Source organism: Bombus fervidus, chromosome 2 (genome assembly GCF_041682495.2).
Source record: "Bombus fervidus isolate BK054 chromosome 2, iyBomFerv1, whole genome shotgun sequence".
NCBI lineage: Eukaryota > Metazoa > Arthropoda > Insecta > Hymenoptera > Apidae > Bombus > Bombus fervidus.
The window spans coordinates 9,104,854-9,128,428 of record NC_091518.1 but is presented as its reverse complement, the minus strand read 5'-3'; the positions used below and the strand labels follow the sequence as shown (position 1 = coordinate 9,128,428).

Sequence of the window (23,575 nt, the reverse complement as noted above, 5' to 3'; positions counted from 1 at the left end):
TGATAAAGTTGGAAGTAATGTTCCAAATTCATATTATCATTTGCTTCTGAAATTGTAAAGTACAAATACCGACTTTTGGGTAAAGCACCATGTTTAAAAGTTTGAAAAAATATAAGCATATTCTTTGAAGTTTAATTTGCACTTTATTTTCATTTTAGGAACTTAGATATTTAAAAATAAATAACGTGTTGCGAAGATCATGAGACTCGTAAAATTAATTTAATCAAAAGTGCAAATTTTTTTCGAATTAGTACATAATAGAGGACAAGATTTAATGACTCATTTTGAGATCAATTTTCAAATAAGTTGATCACACGTTTGTCTGTAACTTTTTAGTAGGGAAATTAGCTTGCTATACAAAACCGATAATTATTTTACAAAGCGCGCAAATAAGACGAAAAGAATATTATGTTCGTTTATGATTGATAGTTTCCCAAGTGAAAATTTGTTTAATTACTCAGGATGCAAGAAAATGAAATAACATTTTATTAGTATGAAACAAGATTGGTTTGTTATTTATACGAGTAATATTAAGAAATACAAAAGGAATAAGCGATGAAAAGTCAGAGTAAAGTCTGCCTCCTTTTTTTGTATAATTTTCATTTATTACATAACGTAAAATTAACGAAATTCTAAAGAAACTTATCAAATTTGTTATATACATATCGCATAAGTATGTGTGTCTAGAATTTAGTGCGTAATTTTGAATTTGACATCACTTTCAAAAGATTAATTATTTGTTGGTGGTAGGTAGTAATACTGATTAAAATTAAAACAAAGTATAATTGTGAAACCAGAAATGATATAGTCATAAACAAAGCATTCATAGAATTCAATAACTAATTTGATATAATATAATAATTGTTGATCGTTACACAGATTGATCTGCGTGGTTTACTTAGCCGTGTTCGAGTAAAGTGCTGCGCTCTAGTTAGCGATTGTAATGTTATCGAGATTGATGAACGAGTTACAGAATGAGAAAATGAAAAAGGGTAGTTGGAAGTGGAGACTGAAGCTATTCCGTAATACTATAGTATTTGGCTGGTACTCGTTCGGCATTGAGAGGAGCGCGCGCGCGCGCTCGCGCGTTACGATCAACAGAGGATCGAAAAATACTGAGGGCAGTTAGTCGCGAGCTTTGCGATTCATCGGGTGATCACCACCACATCATCGGTAACGTGGACTTTCACGATCGTGCGAACAACGATGATTTTTTAAAGCATACTGTTAGCCGGTGTTGAAAAAAAGGAAAATAAATAATTGGAAGAAACTAGGAAATCGAAATACACGTACACCTTGCAGATAATAGAGAAAGAAGTGGTAGAAAAAAAATAGTCGGAAGGAAGGAGAAAGGGAAGGGGATAGGGAAAGGAAAAGGAAAAGGAAAAGGAAAAGGAAAAGGAAGAGAGAAAAGAAAAGAAAGAGAAAGGGGGTGAAAGACAGTGCGGCGCGATCTTGAGCGCGGGAAGACGCACGGAAAGAGGCAATAACAATGCAACATTTTTGTACGATTATTCGCGTAATTTTGTTCATTCTAATTTATCGATTAACAGAAATCAATGGTAAGGAAATGGAGAGAGAAGAAGATTCATTTTGTCGTCCATTCCCTGAAATTATTTTGCAAGGAACTAAGATTGATAGATCCGAGAACGGAAGCTTAGTGCACGATAAGTTGGTGTATCCTGCTGGATTGTATCGAGTATTTGAAAATAAAACATACGGATGCACATGTAATTTACGAGCATGTTTGAGAAAGTGTTGTAAAAAAGACGAGATTTTAGGGAAAGGCATTCGGCCTAACTGTACTCGCTCATCAAACGGGTTGCCTGCTCCGGTTCTCGTTCTCAAGCAGCATCAACTCGCTACTGAAATTAAAGGAATATCCCGTATAGACGAACTGTTTTTTGTCGTGGAGGATATGCAGTGTCCCACGAGATTTATGCTCGAACCAGAACGTTTCGAAGATGATGAGTTCGTCCTGCTACCAAACGGTACCCTCGAAACTCCGACCGACAACTATGCAGCATGGAGTTACTGTTTCGACTGGCAAGAATCTTCCAAAAAGGTCGTCGCTCTAATTTGCTCCTCTAATTCGTCCATAGTAAATGCTTCTTCTGATCCGGAGGAGTCTTTCGACATTGGCATCGTTATTTCTATACCATTCTTTGTCGCGACCTTTTTCGTTTATGCGATTATTCCGGAATTGAGGAATCTCTATGGAAAGACGCTAATGTGTTATGTGGCTTGTTTGATACTCGCCTACTCTTTTCTCGTTTTCGCCAAACTGCATTACTTAGAATTTGTCTTCTGCTCCACAATAGGTAAGCAATCCTTCATTTTATGCTGCTTGCTTCTTCTCTCGCTCTCCCTCTCCCTCTCTCTCTCCTTCCCTGTTATACTTCTCTATCCCCTACGCATACACGCACTCTTTTTCTCCCTATCTCTTCATTCGTTTCCCATACCATTATCCCCTCTTTTAGGTACTTTGATTTCTTTGATTAATCAAACATTACGCACAGTATGAAAGCTATGATATCGTTGTCCTATCAGTTCAAATTTCCGGCACACCTTCTTTCTTTCTCTCTCTCTCTCTCTCTCTCTCTCTCTCTCTCTTTTTCTTTATGATAATTTTCTTTCACGAATTCGCGATAAAGCAAAGCGAAGGAACTGCGAGTAAATAAGATAATGTATCAAATTCTCTGTTATGAGAATTGCACGTTGATCGTTTATTTGGTACGCATTAAATGTATATTATTTTGAGAAGTTTCGATGAGTTTTTTTTGCAAGATTTCCACCACAGTTTCGAACGTCTGGGGAATTGTATATCGTTTTCGTCGAAAGATTAATCGAATTAACACTATGCCTCATTCGCGTGATGTCGTTCACTATATCATGGAATCGCACGCGCGCGTGCCTTCCTTTACATACATATACGTATTATATGCCATATAAGTATATATATAGATCTATTATGTATATGTATAGTCGTGCCCATAATTAATTTGTAAGTTATTGCTTATCATTTTAGCGAATTGACGAGAAAAAGACAAATGACGCAAGAAATCACATGATATACATTCGTTATAAGAATGAAGTATACAGGTGTATATATATCTACGTATATTTATCAACATTTTCGCGTTTATATGTTAATAGTAAATGCATATATTATCGGCAATCTTTATTTGGTACTTTGACTTTATTTACATATAACGTAAGCGTAATTTCAAAGTATTTAAAAGATCAGATACAATTGTCATTACAAGGCAATGAAGTTACAACTCATCGACATAAATATGATAATAGACGATTAACAATGTAAACTGTAGTTAAACAGAGACACCGGTTTTGTGAGCAATGAATAGTTTGAATATGATCATTGGTAATTTGAAAAATGCTTATTGTTAATGTCATGATGATCATTTACGCGAGAACGTGTAGCGTTCTCGTAAGGTACTCCATTAATCTTGCACGATAATTACGACGATGATTTGACGTTCGCGATGACAGCGATTCCATGTCGTTTTCCGAAATCACGGAACGTAAATAATATGCGTTTAACAATGTGATCGATCACGACAGAAATAACGTCGCTTCAGTTCTAGTTGCAGCTTTGTTCGTAGATTTAATAGATATACGATCGATATTTAGATTATTCTAGATAGGATTAGTTTTTCCGTTGATTCGCAAAATTGCTAAAAAATCGTCCTATCGATGCTCAGATTAGCTGAATGACGATACGCGTTTGAAAGAAATTGATAAGAGGCAAACTAACTATCGAAGTTACATGTACTTAGATTAGTTTGATCAAAGGGAAAGAAAAAACTTGTACAACTTCGGAAACTTGCAGAAACAAATAGGACGATAATTGTTCTTATTTTCGATGTTGCCGTTTTCCTTCCTATTGCCAAAACTGAACAAATTTTTATTTGTCCTTGATCAATAATCAGAATTTGCATTTCGACATAAGTTTTGTGAATTCCCTGTTTCTTATCTTACGAACATGGAAATGAAGAGCGAAGATGAGTCGTGACGTCTCTCCTTGTCATGTTGGGCACTGCCTAATGAGAATTTCGTCTTCGCTCTATCTTTTATTTATCTTGCTTTCTCCTACTTTGTCGTGGCATGTGCTATACTATATTTACGTATTTACATATTTACATATAATGAGCGCAAGCGGAAAAATATCGAAATATCTTGTGGGAACTATCTGCTCGATATCTACAACTGCGATCCAATAAGAGTTGGAGTTCTTGATCCTGGTGTATACGTAGGTATGTACCTCGATCGATCTTCCCGTCTTGCCCTCGATCGATCGGATTGCTTGACTAAAAATTGGCCCGTACATTGTACGCAGATACTTGCCACGCTTTGTTTTACCTGTCTTCTTCGACATGTGTATGCGTTGGTAATAATTTGCGAGCCATTCATCTTTGATATTCGTCGAGTTATCTTTCCTGCCGTACACTCATTATCCCTTCTCCTCTCATTCTGCCCCATCTCTCACTCTCTCTCTCTCTCTATGTCTCTTCCTACATTTTCTTTAATATTCCTTTCGATTCATAACCTTGAAACCTGTTTCGGCTGTTGGGCAGGAATGAAACGTTTAAGTTCAAAAAGAATGATAAAAAGAAGAAGAAAGAGAAAGAAATAGGGAAAGGGAAGGATCGAAGATGGGGGTGGGAGTGAGAAAAAAAAGAGAGGGAAAAAAGGATATAAGAATAATACAGGAGAAGGGAAAGAAAAAAGGAAAACGACAAAATCCATGGTAGTAGTTAGTCGGTTACAACGTGACGCGGCCAAGAGACGTTATAGACGTTGGCAATCGTTATATCGTTTCCTCATAACGCGATAATGTCTGTGGTCATTACGAATCCGGACGATTCACGATAAACAGTTGCTCAGCGAAAACCTACCTACTAAGATGTTTCGTGTGGTGATCATCGGCTTATTATCTACGATACTCGTGATACACACGATGGGACAACGATCCACGCGACTCCATGATACAACAATGTTTCCTCGTGGAGATCTCGTCGAAGACATCGCGTACGGATCGACGATGAAAGTGGAAAGTAGCGAGCAACCGGAATTGTTTCGATCGAACAAAAAGTATGTCAAAGAGGAGAGAAATGTTTCTACGATACCAAGTACAGAAAGTGTTGACTATTGGACCGAGTCGGCCAGTCACGAAGTAAGTCTGTTCATATGTTGCTCGTACGGACAGCGTTTGAGCAAGGACCGATGCATCGAAACGGCATCGAATGATACCTTTCGCTTCCCGGCTCTTTACGATTCCAACACCTTATCCTTAATCGACGAGGCGCCGAATTATCAACGCTATTTCAATTTGCTCATTAAAGATCCTTGCATCGGTCGTCAACGCTATAAACTTAACCCGAATAAGAATCCGATGGATGCGTTCATGTTTCTCGACAATGGTTCGATCTATATGAAACACGAGGGTAATATTCTCCGAGATGCCGACTACTGTTTTGGTATCCTCGATACCGAACTGTTCGATCTGATTCTTTGTTTCAATTTGGACGAGAACGAGGATACGCAGGGACCGACGAAAGTCATGGTACTGTTTCCTGTTGGATTGATCATATCGGTGCCATTCTTGTTTGCCACGTTTGTCGCCTACCTATTGATACCAGAATGGAAGAATATACACGGCCGTACGCTTCGTAACTATGTCGGTACTCTGCTGGTCGCCTATGTGATACTCGCGGTCGTACAGATGACTCCGCAGCAACAGATTTCGGATTCTCTTTGCATCGCATTTGGTATTCGTCGTATGCCGATTTTAACCAGTTTACCGTCATTTTCTCGATATTCTATGCTGCTTCTTATTCTACCTTTCCTCCACCTTACCATTGTTTCTAATTACGTAACGCAATTATTTTAGTCCGTACGTTCGTAGCACAACGCGGGTATTCCCATATTTATTCGCATGCTTACACATCTTACTCTATTCTTTGCAATTCTTTTTATCGTATTAAATCATGTTCACTCGCTTAGTGGCTCTATAAATTCATACTGTGTATTATATGACAAATGCGTTTTTACGAACGGTGTACTTAAATCGAATTCTGTTTCAGCGTTCATCATCCATTTTTCTTTCCTGGCCAGTTTCTTCTGGTTGAACGTTATGTGTTTTGATATTTGGTGGACTTTTGGGTAAGTTATATTTACATACGTATGTAAGATTTCGATCATTTACATATCGATTCCAAGCCTTTCTTCACCTTCAACATTTCTTCTTGATTCGATGGCGTTAAGTTGAGTCTAAGTACGACGAACTAAAGTGTAATTTGACTAGCAAGCTTACGACTTATGACCGCTTAATCGTTAAAAGCTTATTATAATCGATGGTATACGTGCCGTGAAACGTGTTACAAATACTATTATATCTCCTATTAGCCTTCTAGCTAAAGCAATTCGATAGTTGACGAACGTCGAAGAAAATTGATAGCGGCATAAACGCGAATTAATATCCGGTTCGTGACGGCACGTGTACACTTTGCAAACATTCTTAAATTAAGTTCGATCGGTCCACGAAGTGGAAGTGGCTCCTTTTTCGAGTACTTTTACTACTTAGACGTCTCCGTCCATGACGTATCGATTTAATGTCTCACGTTGTCGTTATCGTCAACAATGACAACAACAACGATAACATGTCTTTTCTCTGTTCTCTGTTCCAATTTTCGATCGATCCGATCATGTCTCTTCGTATACAGACCATTTTTTCCCAACCTGTTACTATTATGATAACCACCTAAAATTCATAATGGAATAAACGCATTCGTTGGTATCGCGTTCGTTTATTTCGATATATTAAAACGACAATGATGAGTGTATTTAAGTGGTAGAATCACGTGTAGGAGCGAAACGATTGCGTGTTAAAAATTGCAAGTAACGATCTTTACTTGCCGGAACGAATTCTTATAAAAGTAGCAGCTCTACCTACATATATATCTGTAAAGCGCCAGGTGTACAGCAAACAAATCGCGGCGTATTCTCTAAACAAACCTCGAAAGCTCGGAATTGCTCTTTTCCTCGACACCGACGCCGACGCCACACCGACGCGACGCCATACCGACGCCACTTCCATGCCATGCTAATGCCACACAGTGTCTATATACACACATAGTACGCGTATGCTATTATGTATATGTATATGTACGATGTGTACGTGCCGATATCGATTCCGATATTTTGCAAATATTAAAACTACGATAAAACACGAAAGTGCAAGGAATTCTAATTTTCGAAAATAAAATCAATGGATAAGCAACTATTACATGATTTGTATGATTTACATGATTTACAGATGTCCGAAACAGATTTCAGTTGTTAATCGCAACACGTACTGTAGATTATTTTATATTAGACTATGATGCATAACGATATTTCAATGTCTGAATTTTCTTCTCTCATCAGCTGAGAAGATTACCGCACGATAATGTTACATTATTTATTGTCGGCTATCTTTCCAACTTTCCTTCATTTGTCGAATTCTATGGAATTCGCTTTTTCAACGAAATCACACATTCTATAGTCATTGTATAGGCATATCGGTATTTTTAAACGTTCCGCGAATAGAATAACGTTTCAAGAAGAGAATCGCGTGACGAGAATGTCGCGCCCGAAAATTCTAACCACTATGCTACATTTTAATATCATTTGTAGTGCATGTATAATCGTAATACTACGAATGATCGTTCGTAGTACACACGTATAGTTGCTCTTTTTGCCAAGCCCTTTTTATTATATACATAAATTTAAGTAAGTAGAGATACTTAGATGTGTGCGAGTATAATTAAGGGCGTGACTTATACGCGGTGCGTTATACGTACCCATGTCGTCCCCTATTTAATGACCTATTTAATGTGATGATATACGTAATATGTACTTACTTATATACAATATACATACACACATACGTGTGCGGACACCAGTAACATCACTCGCCATCAATCACAAATTACTACCGCACTTAATTCGGACGATATATCCGTAATACTCGCTCCTCATATCTTTTCGCAAATATCACCCATCTGTTCGCAATTATTTTCTCCCGATAAAGTTAACCTCAACGAACGAACGAACAAACTAATTCCAATTCTAATTCTACAAATCGTCTATTTCTTTCATTTACGACTATTTACAATTGTTTTTCATTTTTCGCTTTCTTTATTTTTCTTCTTTGTTTTCGATCATGTCGATCAGTTGCGCCTATATCTCTTGAAAAATTCCAATGAATCGAATTGCGTTTTTATTTTCGAACATGTACTCGAACGAAGCTCGAATAAATAGGGTAAAATGAAACGAAACGGAATAGAATACGGAAATCATGATTTCGATATCACGATCGTGTTAAAGAAAGGTAAAAGCGTTATGTTTTTATGCTGTGCCTGTAAAAACGAAGAGTTAAAATCTCACTTTCGTAAGATGCGATAAGTAGGAAATACGAAATGCGTCATCCGGACCACAACTTGCGCGTATCATATATCCTATATGTCGGAACTAATCTGAAACCTGAAAGTGAAAGTGTGTCAATTTTTCTTTTCTATTTTATTCTGTTTGCTTTCGTTTTTTGTCGGTTTCCCACATTTTCTTATCCAGGGATTCCTGATTTTCAGAGGTTTCCGATCTCTACAGGGCAGCGTGAAGCAAAGGGAGCGAAAAAAGTTTTTAATATACTCCGTTTACGCTTGGGGTTGCGCATCGCTACTCACCGGAGTTTGTGCTATTATGGACTTTCTTCCTGACATTCCAGAGCATTTTATCAAGCCACAACTTGGCAGATTTAATTGCTGGTTTACGAGTAAGTGCTCATAAACCTAGTCTCGATAATTTGATTCTAATTTTTTATAATTTCGATACTGTTATAGCTAACAAGGCAAGAGCGATATACTTTTACGCGCCAATGGGCGTTACCGTGTTTTGTAACATATGCCTTTTCATCTCCACGGCGTTGAAGATCGTGCAACATAAAAAGGACACTGCTCAGCATCTTAAAAGCATAGACAGTAGGCGCCACGACGACAATAAACAATGGTACATTTTCTTTTTTATTCGTTTACGCAAAGAAATTGAAAAGTTCTTTCCGTTTGAAAGCTATTCAATTTTCTTACTTACCTACAAGTAACACTAAACTACCACTATGAAGATAGAATAGCTCCGTAATTACAAAATCGCGACATTTTGCTTTCTTTTCTTTAATTACATCAATGTAATTGAACGTTATCCCTCTTATTACACGCCTATGTCGATAAAATTATTTTCGGACCTTCTCTCGGAACGCGTAAAACAAAGATTTTCCCATGGTTCGATTTGTTTTCGTAATGACGGAAGAGACGAGTCCCTCTCACGTAACAAATACATCCGTCCGAACAGGGTCTCGCTCGTGATCGCACATTTCATCTTTCAAACTTGCCATCGTTTACATCTACGTACCAGCTGCTACTACGTACTTGGAATACGTATTACAAAACATGTACCATTCAAATTCTTTCTACAACGTTATTCATAGATAAGATTGCGCATATAAGATTTTAGGATACCGTATACGAAAATATATATACATACGTTATACATACGTTACGGGCGCAGTTCGCAGGATATATAAGCTCGATTTCGCCCGAACATTGTCAGTATCACATATACACATGCTATCGGCAAAGTAGAAGGAGTAGTTGAACATATGTCGTTGTAATGCGAGCAAGATTGACATTGTCCACTGTCAGTGGTATTGTCAGTAACTAATTTCTTTGCGATCTTTGACAATGCCGGCTCCGCATATTACTAGCCACATCCGCGGATATTTCTGTAATATACACATACACATACCTACTTTAATTTTTCACTTTACCATATTTTAATTTTAATTCGTTTTATTCAGGTTCAATCTATATTTGAAACTCTTCATCGTAATGGGCATTAATTGGTCAATGGAAATAATATCATGGCTCTGCAACAATTCACCGGCTTACATTTGGTATCTTACAGATCTTACCAATACCTTACAAGGTGTACTCATCTTTTTAATTTTCGTTTGGAAAGATAAAGTCAAACGACTGTTATTAAAAAGATTCAGTTGTCACAGAAGTAACATTCTTTCAAGAAACTCGACTCGCAGTGGTTGTCATAGTTCAGCGATATCTCGTACTTGCACATTGACAACGACAACACAGTTTCAGGAGAAAATCGACCCCTATTCGAATGAATCTTCTTCCGACAAAGCAATCGTTATGAATTAACAAGAATCACGATTAGCCTGGAAAGATTTAAATATATGTGTACTTTGATGTTTGCGCGATTCATAAATACGTATGGCCCATGCAACTATTTTTCGCAAAAACATCACAATTTTCTTCGTTTAATTTCATTCACATATCACATTCGTTACGTTTACATGAAAAACGTGAGAAAAATAGTGCAGCGAATTATATTGAATTGGAATGAAACAGAACGGATCGAACAGAAAAGGAATGGAAATTAATAAAAAATAAAATAAATCAATAAAAATAATATAGAAAAAGAAGGAAACATTGAAAAATGTTATTAGGTTGGTGCTCGTCACAAATGTGCACTCACTTAGTATTCGATTCACGTTGAATATTTAATCGATTGATGAAGAAACGAATAAATGTTGAATGTATATTTTATCGAAGCATATCTAGTCATCGTTAATGGGCTGTCTTTCTAACATTTAAACTTGCTACCGTATGATTGTCTGATATTTGCATATGAAGCGTTCAACTTTTATTTTATATCGTATAAGAAGTTGTAATCACCGCCGAGAATATGCAAATAAATAAATTAAGAATCTTTAGAAATTTTCAAGTTTAATATCATTGTACCGCCGAGATAATGTACGAATAGATTAGGGTTACTCTACTATAGTGACACTCTTTTCTCTTATATAAGTTCTAATAGTAATAATTTTATTCAGTGATCAATATGACAAAAATTTCATCGAATTTTACGTTATAAAATAAGAAAGTAACAATACCACATTGTTATGTATATCAAAATGTATATTATTTACTATTCTTATTATGTTAAATATGATAAACATTTTGTACATTTTTCTTATATGTATACTATACATGTTGTACATCTAATTAAACACACATTATATATATATATATATTTCTTTTTTATTCTACAAAGCTATTAAAATACAGTACAAAGTAATTAATATCTAAAGTAATACTATAACGAATCTATTTATTAAACATCACATATTATGAATTTCCAACTTTGTTATAAACCACACTGTTTGTATTAAACGGGTAAATGTCATAGTTGCTTTGCCGGAGTGACAAAATTCCGGTAGCATGGTAATATGAACTCCATAATTTATTACACCTCGGTCCCTTCTTTCGCTTTCATCCATTTATGCAAATACATCTTCTCTATCGGCTCCAACGCCCTCTCCATCCTCTAAGCTGGAGAAATTCAAAAAGTGGGCAGGTCTGTGAATTTCGTGATAGAATTCTTTCGGATTCGCCAATTGCAGCTCATATTTCATATTTGGATCATGTCTCACACCTGTGATTACCGAAAAAGATAATGATAAGATTGTAAAGTATAATATTCAGCTACCAACAAATGAGAGTATTCAAATCAATCACATATATCTTACCCATAAAGTTATAATTCCAAGACCCTTGACTCGGAACCATGAAAAATCCGAGGAAACGATCAGACAACAACATTTGTACCTTTTCATAATGACTCGGTAGATAACCTTTAGGGTTATTTCCTTTGTCGGTATTTTGCTTTCCCCATTCGAAACCACTAAAACATGAACATATGTATAGTTTGACAACAACCAGAGGAATCATGAGATATTTAAAGACAATTAAACCACATTTTGTTCGAAATACGAACCTAGGTGTTAATTTGTATGCCGTAAGAGAACAAGATCCTGGCGTAAAACTACAAGTAATAACGATAGTTTTTTCTCCATCCCAAATTGGATTTTCTGCCATTATTCGAGCATGCGTAGATATATCCTAATAAAATAATGCCGTATTAACACAATATATAATACAATGTATCATAGAACAAAAAATAGCCTTAAATCAAATTCGATTAATAAACATGTATCTAACAATATATTAACCTGCGGTGACAATTGTGGCAACTCGTTAGGTTGAGTATGAATCCAACCCAGAGGTTCCATCTCTTTGAGATATTGATGATTCGGAAGTGTATTAGGTAAATGAACAGTTTGATGGGTACCCCATTGCGGAGCCATAACTATACATCGTATTTCTTTAACTTGTGGATTATCTGGTGGACTAATCCCATATAAATACCCCGCGATCTATATAAAAGAGAAAGAAGAAAAAGGAAAGATTAATTATATTTTATCTGTAATTTCTCTGATATTGAGCCGTACATATATGTATACTTATTAAATCAAGTATTTCATAAGAGAGACATACCTGCGCTCTCAAGTCCGAAATGGTAACAAATTTCTTAAGAACATTCTTTGGCAAAATATAAGTGTAACCAGTCTCCTTAATGTCATCAGACGATACATATATATGATTGGTCCGAAGATGCAAATTAGTAGCTGAAATTGCTCTTACTCGCCATTCAGTCTTAGAACTAAACGTTTGCGTTTCATAATTAGAAGTTGTTGCTGTAATAATTTCGTCCCCGTGTTTGTTTACTGTTCGTGTAGTTGTCGCTGTAAGCTGCGATTGTTCTTTTGTTTGCTTTTCTATTTCAGCGATTTGTTGACGTTGTGCAGATGGTGCACTAATTTCCATACCCAAAATGATATCTCGAATTTCTGACTGTGTCAGCGATGCAACATTTACACTGAAACCAATACAAATTTTCCAGTTACTCTACAGTCATACTTTGTATATATTGCTATAAAGAAAGAAAAAGGCCAGATATTGTACGTACTTGTTCTTTTTACCATAATCGGCTAAAATAAGATCTTTTAATTGTACTTCGACTTTAATCCATTCATCATCTGTTAAAGAAGGCCATATATGATGTGGTTCTGTTATGGTTGTCTTGTCAGGTTTTAAAACAACCTTTGTTCTCTCAGTGTTGACATGTAATGCGCGAAGGATAAGAATCAAACGTGAGAAAGCCTATAAATAAATAAATAAAATGATTTATAAATCGGGGTTTAGAAAGCATATTAAAAAGGGAAATAGGATAAAAATAAACAGAGATGGAAGAGGAAGAGGAAAACATTTATTAATGATAATTACCGTGTACGATGAAATAGTTTTCAACCAATCATCATACAAGTTAAATAACACCATTTGAGGTTCTGTTGCCTTCAATATTAAGTCACCAAACTTTTCGACTTTCAAACAAGCCTGGAATGGTAATTGGAGCTCCGATCCTTTTATAACAATGTTCGGGAAATCGAGCAAATGCACTTCCAAGGGATCCAACATTCCCTTTCTTGTTACTATAATCTGCTTAGGTTGTTCTTCAACCGGTAAAGATCGAATAAGCGCAGCTACTTCTTCAGCAGTTTTCCATTTTGCCAACTGTTACATGAAGATGCAATTTTAACTACATTAACTACTTTTTTAATATAATATAATTTTCTAATTTAATTATAATACGTATGCTGAATACATATTACGTACCTGACCTAAACGCTTTTGACCAGCCCAAACAGAAGTATGAATAATTTTTAAAAATAATTGGCCAGTCCGGGGATTAAAAATAAAGATAGCTCCATTTATAGGCTTTGTCGTTAAATTACCTTCAAACGTTTTATGAATTGTAACACGGTAAACGTTAGTATCATCGACAAACCTAATAGATTCGAAAAATGAAAGATCTTTAATATAAGTGCATATTTTTGTTTCATACTAATGAAAATATGTAAAAGAGATAGAAATACCAAATAATTTGATTCGAAAAGAGTTCCCCATAATTTTGTGAAGATAGATATGGTTCTGTAGGTTCCGATGAATAAAGTTGCAATGCTTTTCGAATGCGTTCTCTCAATACGTATAAAGCCGGGTTAGCCTTCATTATTTTTGCCATTGCTTGCTGTATAAGAGGTTTACATCCTGGGAACCAGTTACCATAGGCGCTAATAAACAAAATTGCTATATTTACAAGATATTCCTGCAGTGGATAATACATTTTTATTTACGGATATTGACCGGTTACGATCATTTTTTCGAGCAGCGACGGAGGAAAAATCGCCTACTGTCTTTTGACTCTAATACGCATGTTTCAACTTATCCATTTGACTTTCAAGGAATGCATTCAAGTAAAGAGAATGCATTCCGACTCTGTATCCGAAGTATACGAACAAAATAAGACAATTATGGAATGAATAGTTGATGCAATGGAGAGGTATAATAGACACTATTCCTTAATAATCGTCGATCAGTCAATTTCTGCGAATTTCAGTACATCGTTACTGAATACAAATAATACTTAAAAATATATACCTATGTAAATTATAAGCCAAATCGATAGCAATTAATAGCCCTGTTGGTGATGGATAAATAGACATATTGTCTGTTGTGTAATCTAAAAATTTGGCCCTAGCATATCGTTCAATATCGTGAGAATCATAATCTCCCCACCTAAGCTGTACGTCTATCCAATATTTTTGTGTGGTAGTGTTATCCATAAGATCTCTGTTAAAGGAATGAATCATTAATAATAGATACTGAGTCCAATTCTAAGTACGATAATACGAAATTTATATAAAAAACTAAAAAAAAAAATGTGACTACTTACTTTGAATCAGCGAGTAGCGATGGCCTAGAGACATTCCACTTATATGCAGAGAAAAGCAAAATATCGGCGCAGGAAGAATTCATCTTGTACGATTTTCTAGGATGAATGGTCTCTTTTTGAACAGTCTCGATTTCCAATGCATCCAATTCTTGATCAAAAACTTGACAAAGATCCATCACTATCGATTCGTGTACTTTTTGCCACAAGTGAGCACGAAATATTTGAATTAGTGAAATCTTTAGCGTTGGAATTTTACCATGCATAAATATCCCTGTTAAATCCAGTTGTACCTAATGGTAAACAAACGATCCACTTATGTCAAGAATATATCTCTGACTATGATCCATCAAATAATTATAATCCATTAACATGATGAAATATTACCTGAAAACCAACGTATACGTTTGCTCTGTTAATAGTTGGTGACCACCATAAAGTGAATCGACGATTTGGAATTTGATTTAAACCAGACCTTTGAGCGTTAGTCAGTTTCTTATATTTCATAGATTCTTCAAATCCAGATGCTTTCTCCCTAAGTAAAAGAAACGACAAGTAACAAACTATCGATTCTCTTATCAATTTTAAAATTTTGAAATAAATTAAAAATAAAAAAAAAAAGAAAAGTGAAGAAAGAAGAAATCAATCTTCTTTGTTTCAATAAACATGGATACATATATTAAATGAGTAAAGTATGTATGTATACTTAAATTTGCAATTATTAAATCTGTTTTTTCGCTCTTTGGCTTGCAGTGTTGTTTTGCTTGCAAAACTGCTTGCTAATTGCATGTTTATATTCACGGTTATTAATTCTTTGCCAAGTTAACTAAGTTATTCCTTATTATGATTTCGAAAAATTACAAAATCTTACCAAAAGAGACCTTCCCATGTTGGGAAGTATGTCCCTTTAAAGAGTGTATGTTCCAAAATACCCTCTACACCGCCAAGAGCCTGTATCATATCTGTTCGGTAATTATTTAAATTCCATAATTTACCATCATGACGTTGATGGGTCCACCAGAATGGATTTTGTTTTAAGACCTGCAATTACGTATAAAAAATATAATATTTTCACACGCATAAATAAGATGAACGCAAAGATTAATATTACAATAAAATACGTGAGATAGTACCTGATACTGTTTAAATTCTGTACGTATTCTCCAACCCTTATCGTAGGCAAGAGTGTGTCTGTCTTTCTGGAACAGTGTATTTATTCTAGGGATACCACGATCCCAACTATCTTCAAGATCTTCCAAAGTAAGTCTACGATTTTGTGCATTTGCTTCTTGTCGCTTCAACGCATATTCCGCCCATACTCGTTGGGAATCTATAAACTCGGATTCCCAGGGTTGAATATACCGATATAAGTTTGGAATTAATTGATCTTCATCGTGACTCATGCCAGAGCGAAAATGCGTAATACCAACGTCGGTTTGTTTCGACCATCTTAAATCCGACTATAACATTTTATAGTTATATTATATATGTTGCATTTGAAAGTGTCTGAAAGAGTTAGTTATCGAAGAAATTAAAAAAAATAGCAATCTACCTGAGGTATAAGTACATGTCCCATCGAAAGCATTCCAAGCCCACCCAATTCCTTCGGTGTATAAAACACTACTGGTGGAAATCGCGAAGGCATTTTTGAATTAAGACCAATCTTGATACGCGTTTGAATTTTATTTTCGCATTTAACCAATAAATCTAGAAGTTCTTGTGTATTTACTACAGCTTCGCGGAAGTAGGTCATGAGTCCAATTAAAGCTGTATTCCATTTGTTAACGATCTTCGTGAAGGTTGTGGATCCAGAAGCCATAAGGATTTGCCTAACTCTGTTATGAAATCGTTGCAGACTTTCATCATCGACTCTCAAGAAACACTGAGCCGTTCTTTCTTTTGTAATTTCGTTTTGTAAATTCCACACACCATCCCTATGTGTGAACTCTTCGTGCGTAGTTCTACATTTTGGCAAAATTCTGCACTCAAATCCACTCATGTTAAATAACAAATTAGGATTATCTTTACTATATACACTAACAAAACTATTTTCCCATTGTATCGTAGTCGTGGAACGGGGTAAACGATTTTTAATATCCCAAAATACAGCGCGACCTCTGGAAATAAAAAAATAAGAAATTAAAAAAAAGGAAGAAAAAACAAAACGAATTCAAGATTAATCTACAGTAAATGAAATGACAAAAAAAATTAAACAATCGTTCAATCATTATTTACTTACAAATTAACGTCATGCTTCATAAGACGCATTCGCGCATCTCGGGGCCAACACTTTTTATTATTATAACCAACGATATTTTCATTATTAGGATCTGGATGTTCCGTTAAATATCTCTGAATTAGATCTCTCGCTTCATCGGCAGAAAACCTATTAACATAGAATACAAAATTAAACGTCAACTGACATCCCAACAACTTGATCAAAAATAGACAGAAATCTATGTTATGTATACATGAAGAATAAAACGATTCGTCGAACGATATGATATAAAATCTTACCTCAGAAACAAATGTATTCTATCTACATATCTGCAATATAATCTAATAGGATGTGCTGTTTCCGAAGCTACGTCTTGGAAAGTTAAAAAGTCATTTGGCATTTGGGGTGGGCCAGCCATTTCACTAGCTCTTTGTAATCCAAGAACCAACAAGTCTAATACCAGACCGTAATATTGCGCTATAAAAGACGCGAATTGTAATCCTCTAATTATTCCATAACTGTTAGTATGATTCATATCCTAGAAACAATATTATATTTTTACATATATTATATTTTTCTTTCTATTTAACAAAAAAATCGATACATGCTCTTTAATGAAATAAAGGATATACCTTATAATTTATGACAACGTTATTCTTTGCAGTCATATAATCGGCTATGTTATGATCAACGATCAATCGAAGTACTCTATTCAATAACGTCAAATCGATTTTTTCATACAGTTTCTCGAATTTTGATTCCAACAATACATTACATTCCCCTTCGCTAACATCCCAAACATCTTGTAGATTATTAATACCCTGACACCATTTATATACCAATAGAGGAGGTGGTTCTGTATCTGAAGGTTTAACCCATGGTGGAAATAATCTTCGCTTATCTGCTTCATACCACAAGTATTGATCTAAATAGGCATCCGTAATCTTTTCAAGCGGCTCGACGTCATAAACGGGAATCAGATGACTATAAAGATCCATGAATTCTATTCCCACCTACAAAGGGAATAGGTGTAAGTTTAGTAATAATGAACAAATCCAAAATGTAGAGATTAGAAAAGGCAAGTAATGAACAAAATTTTACCTCTTTGAACGTTCTTTGGGTGAGAAGATGACGTTTGATTCTAGACAGTGCTTCGTGAGGATTGTCATATGCTTGTTCTATCAAACCGAGTTCTTCGCGCTGACTTTGATTAAGCCTCGATTTGACACTATATGCTTCCTTTAATCGTTCCAAAGCTAATATCAAAAGCTTGGTGTCATGTTTATAAGACAATGGTGGGAAAGGTATAGGAGCAAATCTTCTCGATTCCAACCAATGTACAGTTGTAGTATATATAGCTACTGCTTCCTCTGGGGAAATATACGGACCATCCTGCGTGCACAACAGATGAAATGTTTATAAATTGATGATTAAATTTTAGAAGACATATGATAAATACACGAAGAGTGTACCTACTTCGTAATTGTTCATTTCTTACTGTACCTTCAAATAATTATGCTGTCGTTCTTGTTCGGCTTTCAGATAAAGTCGAGTGAGACGTCCAAGATTCTTTTTACAAACAGTTTTATCCACGGTAGCGCCACGTCTAATACGTTCTCGATTATAATGCGCAGTATTGGTCCACCAATCTGCCTTCATTTTAACATAACGAAGAATCATATTTTCGATCGGTATTGGTAATCCCGGAACCTACGGAAAGTAGTTAGTGAAAAGAAACCATAATAAGTTTTAAACAGAAATCATTAGCAATAAGTAAAGAAATCGGAAATTGATTACGATAGACGAACCTTCCACGGAATATTAGCTTTCCAACATCTCCACGCCTCGCTAAGATGCTGAAGTATTGTCCGGGCTTTATTCTGTTTGATTCCTTCTGGCATCATATCCACAATGTCGTGCATCACTGATGCTCTTAGCTCAAGATCAAAATGCGACTCTACTCGTTGTTTCGTTACAGTTTTCGCGACTCCCTTCGAATGGCGACCTTCGAATTGCCTAGACAACAAATTCCCTAACCATCTTTCCAATAATGGAGTAATACCCCTCATGAAGAAAAGCCATACTCTCCAGCCAGGTGCCCAGAATCCACATCCAGGACCTTTCCCGACAGGACCCTATTCATTTACATATCAAAAGCAACCAATGATTCGTTGTATTTTATTTAAATGATAAGAATAGCACACGATTTAATCTAACATCCTTACCGTATTAAAGCGATAATAAATTAAATGTTTTAAGTCTTTGCACATTCTGATTTGTCGCATTAGTTTATATTTATACCGATACATTCCAGTTAATTGACCAACGTGTGCAAAAATATATTGTAAACCATCCGCGAGTTGAAATGCATCAACATTATTCAAACGATATTGTACGTGAGAATCAATGATCAATTTTGTCAAACGGAGAATTTCACGACACAAATGGAAAGCTGAAAAAAGTCAAATACCCAGAAACTTTATGTCGAAATTCGTAAAATGTATACACTGTTTTTATGTGTTTAAACTGATAACTCACCATTTCCAAATCTAGATTTCTTTCTCTCCTTCGTCGTTAGAGTTTTTACTGGTTTTAGGTTAAAATTGTAATCTAAATGAAGATAATTCAAATTTTTTCTATGAATTAGTAAATTTAACATGTTATATCCTTGTCTACAGACTTGTAAACCAGCTTCGACCCAATCAATTGTAGTTGTTTGGAAAAATTTCGTGGATTTGAACGACCGGAACAAATAACGTTTCTTTTGTGGTTTAGGATGTCTGTGTTTCAGTGCATTCAACACAAAGTATTTCAACAACTTTTGATAACTAACTCGAACTTTAACGGGTTGTCCTGGTGGACAATGTTCTCTATACCAAGATTTCACTAGAGGAATGTCAATGGCCCTTCTTGTTCTACCGGAACGGGTATTAAATGGCCTTGGTGCCCATAATAAAGCTATACCATTCGCTGTGTTATCTGTATATAATGGAGTTTCTTGAAGGAAAGGTTGCACTTCTTCAGGAAGCACAAAATCTTCGTCATCTTCGATTTGTGGTTCCACAGTCTGAAAAAACACACGTAATTCATGCATTCTACCGATATAATGATTACTCCAATTAATTATACACTGTAAATCATGCTATTTACCTTGAGGGAATTTCTGTGAGAAATAGGGTTAATCAAGGGATCAAAATAAAATGCAGGTAAATCAGGATCTTCAGTTTTTATATAAACAACATTTGGTGCGTGATACCTGTAAATATCATTTGAGAATTTCATTAGAAAATCAAATTACATATTGCTATATTTTAACAATTTTTACAAAGATTGTAGGTGATTTCAGCAGTTGCCTTTTATACTTTACAAAGGATACGAATAACAATCACCACTACATTTCTTTACCACACTGCTAGTAAGACTTTAATATACTAAGCATAGACAAGTCTCAAAACTTATGTGGAATTATTTATTGTAGATATTTATTGAATGATATTACTTACCATGATAAATGTACAAAATGTGGCATGTTGTTATATAAATAAGGAAACGCAATACGGTATTCTGTTCTTATAGGCTGTCTAATAATAATTTTATTAATATCATTAAACTCATTCCAATCTTCATCAGCCGCGTTTGAATCCTTCACCAATGGTTCAAATTTTGGTCCACCTGGTATAGCCATATTTAATGCCTTCGCAGTAAAAAACGACTTTGGGTCAAAGAGATAAAAAAAGTTTTGGTCAACCAAATCTGTCAATAACTGATTAGCTAAACGATATAAAGTCGCCATTTGCGGTAAGGTCAAATTCCACCTTCGGTAAGTAGATCCATTTACGTGCCTGTAATGTTATTAGCAATTAAACAAGGTTTGATAAACAATATTTACATCGTAAAATGTATTTCATATACAAAGCAATAATTCAGTTTAGCGTTTTGTCCAGCTAATAGTAACTCGTAGTACTCATCTCGGATAAGACTGCCGAATTACTACAGCCATCAACTCACATGTTAGCTGATTTCAGGACCCCTACGCAATTCATCATAGAATATGATACTAACTATACGATACAAACAGATGTAATGAAATGTCTGTAATTAATTCAAACAATATTTAACACCTACTTCGTGCCAACAAGTGGTTTATGTTCATAGAACCATGATGCCACGGATTCATCCTCCTCTGAATCCAATTCAATTTGAATAGCTTCCAATGGTTCTACATCCAAAACATTGTCTGCGTAATCCAATGGAGGTTCTTCATCATCAAATGGCGGAAATCTCATTCTTTTGAAATGCCTACGATCCCTTTTTTCTCTTCTCATCATAATCCACATTGTACTAGATAATAAAAGTAGAATATGTATATATATATACTACACACACACACACACACGCACACACGCTTTATTTCTTAGTGGATATTGCATAAATACAAATAAACAGAACATTTTTCTCAGCTTACCCCCATTGTGCAATATATACAGGTTCAATAACCCAAGGAATTTCATTCACAAATGTAATTGCACCTGTAATATGATACAGCACTTTTACATCTCGAATTTGTTCCCAAGGCATAGGCATATTTTCTAGAAGTTTCATAACTGCATGAGGCATGTATTTTAATGCTCTGAAACAAAATTAATTAAATAGAGGAATTGTTTAATCTTTCTTTCACTTTATGAAGGACATCAAAGTTCAAATATATCCATTTAATTACCCTAAATAAACACGTTTATCATGTCTATATTTCCGACTGCTCATGTCTCCATGATCTCTAATAATTTTTCTTATATGTTCCGGGGGCATATGTTCTTTTTGAGCATCCACAAAACCAAACTTTCTTTTCTCTGCAAATCTTTTTGATTGAAGTTGTTGCCATTTTTGAGCTAAAATTGCATAAAATATATAAATATTTATAATATATTAATATAATTAATATATATATAAATTATATTATATTATATTATAAATTATATATATTATATATATATTATATATATATATAATTTACAATATAACACCAATATACAAAAGATTAAATTAATTTCAGCTTTATATAAACATTGTATCATAAATCTTTAAATTTATATTGTAATAATTTTATATTTTTTTTAAATTCAAAAGATGTTAATTTTTAAGCACCTTTTTCTTGAAGTTTATCTTCTGACAAAACTTCAGGTTGTTTAGGCATTTGTGGCAATGGGGGTCCAGCTATTGCTTGCATATGAGCATGATGTGCAGCTTGTGCATGTGCAGCTGCTTGAGCATGAGCCTGAGCTGCAGCTAACTGAGCATGGGCCTGTTGTTGAGCCATCATCGTGGCCCAAGGATTTGGGCCCAATAAATATGGTGGAATCGACATTTTCTTTAAATTAAATGACTAGAAAGAAGAAACGAAAAAGCTATTTATAACAAAAGAATATAATTCAAGTATTTTGGTAAAATGTTTGTATTTAACATAAATTGGTGATATATACATCCTATAATTGTAATAAAATATTATTTGGATTTCATATACATATGTATATAAAACAATAAATAATACATATTGATACAATTACAAACAGTTCCAAACAGAGATCCAAACAAAAATGCTGTTAGAAACAAGTAAATATAAAACCGACCAATTATAACCAATATGATACGATAATATAAATGTATTACTGCATATACATATCGTTATGTCGCGTGGAACATTACACGAGAGATATAAATAATTACAAATTTAATTTAACCAATATTTTATTTTTCATTTAGAAATAAATATTGATTTTTACTATGTAATTTAACAATATTTTTTCGAAAAATTAATAAATCGCAAACTTACTTTGATATTATATGGTAGACATTCAGCACGAACATAAATCAAACAGAACTAAATAATATAGATGTTCCACTCTATAGCATAATATTTAATTTACTAGCCATATACAATGAACGACATGGCAACACCGCTATACATGCCATTAACATTCAACTATGAATTAACATTACACCATCACTATGACCTAAGACAATTTGTTTACAAACAATTGTATTACACGCAAAAATAAGATATGAAAATGTAAAGATTTATGTAAATATGGAGCAAACCTACGCTATATTCGTATATCACACGCACATACACATGTTACACTACACTATGATTTAATTCATTATTCGTACGACTGTTTATGATCATTTGCTATAACAATGAACAAACATTTCATAAAATTATGAGAAGCTATATCAATTAGGTGAACTTATATCACGGTTAGGTTATATTGCAGGCACGAATTGTATTTGCATCACAACCAGATTCTTCCATTGTTGCCATTCAAATGGCTTAGTGCCATGCTAGTGTCGGTTGTGTTTAAATTTATCTTAGCTACTTATTGTAGATGTCGCATCGATAAACCTTTTCACTTTTTATTCATTTAAAAATATGCATGTCGTCAAAATATTTAAAAATGCAATAGAATTAAAAAAACGAAAGAAATTGTTTCTAATATAAGTTCACGTTGAATTGAATAACAATTCTTTATTTCAATTTAATATTTCCTTTCTAAACGGATATTTCAAATTGAGCTAAGGACCAATTCATAGAAATAGAAA

General features: G+C 34.6%; 2 protein-coding genes across 3 annotated transcripts; one reads left to right on the top strand and one right to left on the bottom strand.

The window, feature by feature from the left end:
• Positions 1-741: 741 nt before the first annotated feature.
• LOC139992251 (G-protein coupled receptor Mth2) lies at positions 742-11,164 on the top strand. Of its 2 annotated transcripts, none has more exons than XM_072012945.1 (5): positions 742-2,321; positions 6,105-6,183; positions 8,649-8,833; positions 8,901-9,066; positions 9,911-11,164. In XM_072012945.1, exons 1-5 carry the CDS (start codon positions 1,493-1,495, stop codon positions 10,266-10,268), a joined length of 1,617 nt encoding a protein of 538 aa, XP_071869046.1. In that variant the 5' UTR covers positions 742-1,492; the 3' UTR covers positions 10,269-11,164. The 2 variants fall into 2 exon arrangements, with proteins under 2 accessions (XP_071869046.1, XP_071869038.1); XM_072012937.1 differs by lacking the exon at positions 742-2,321 and adding an exon at positions 4,426-5,789.
• Positions 11,148-22,953, bottom strand: Prp8 (pre-mRNA processing factor 8). The gene is made up of 30 exons (XM_072012560.1): positions 22,809-22,953; positions 22,124-22,361; positions 21,699-21,867; positions 21,444-21,608; positions 21,104-21,319; positions 20,482-20,820; positions 20,129-20,234; positions 19,517-20,045; positions 19,204-19,430; positions 18,787-19,113; positions 18,482-18,688; positions 18,080-18,370; positions 17,611-17,991; positions 17,278-17,516; positions 17,000-17,146; positions 16,313-16,877; positions 15,894-16,220; positions 15,632-15,801; positions 15,148-15,295; positions 14,764-15,053; positions 14,469-14,660; positions 13,907-14,101; positions 13,647-13,818; positions 13,257-13,544; positions 12,940-13,133; positions 12,468-12,849; positions 12,143-12,346; positions 11,908-12,032; positions 11,660-11,814; positions 11,148-11,565 (listed from the first exon to the last, which is right to left on the bottom strand). Exons 2-30 carry the CDS (start codon positions 22,341-22,343, stop codon positions 11,411-11,413), a joined length of 7,125 nt encoding a protein of 2,374 aa, XP_071868661.1. The 5' UTR covers positions 22,344-22,361; positions 22,809-22,953; the 3' UTR covers positions 11,148-11,410.
• Between the last annotated feature and the right edge of the window lie 622 nt (positions 22,954-23,575).

Excerpts from the sequence above, each read along its gene's own strand:
- LOC139992251 (XM_072012937.1), top strand. The coding sequence starts at position 4,925 with ATGTTTCGTGTGGTGATCATCGGCTTATTATCTACGATACTCGTGATA. Across the intron at positions 6,184-8,648 it reads GATATTTGGTGGACTTTTGG|AGGTTTCCGATCTCTACAGG; the intron begins GTAAGTTATATT and ends CCTGATTTTCAG. Across the intron at positions 9,067-9,910 it reads CACGACGACAATAAACAATG|GTTCAATCTATATTTGAAAC; the intron begins GTACATTTTCTT and ends CGTTTTATTCAG.
- Prp8 (XM_072012560.1), bottom strand. The coding sequence starts at position 22,343 with ATGTCGATTCCACCATATTTATTGGGCCCAAATCCTTGGGCCACGATG. Across the intron at positions 19,114-19,203 it reads TTTATTATCGCTTTAATACG|GGTCCTGTCGGGAAAGGTCC; the intron begins GTAAGGATGTTA and ends GTAAATGAATAG. Across the intron at positions 14,661-14,763 it reads TCGCTACTCGCTGATTCAAA|AGATCTTATGGATAACACTA; the intron begins GTAAGTAGTCAC and ends TTCCTTTAACAG.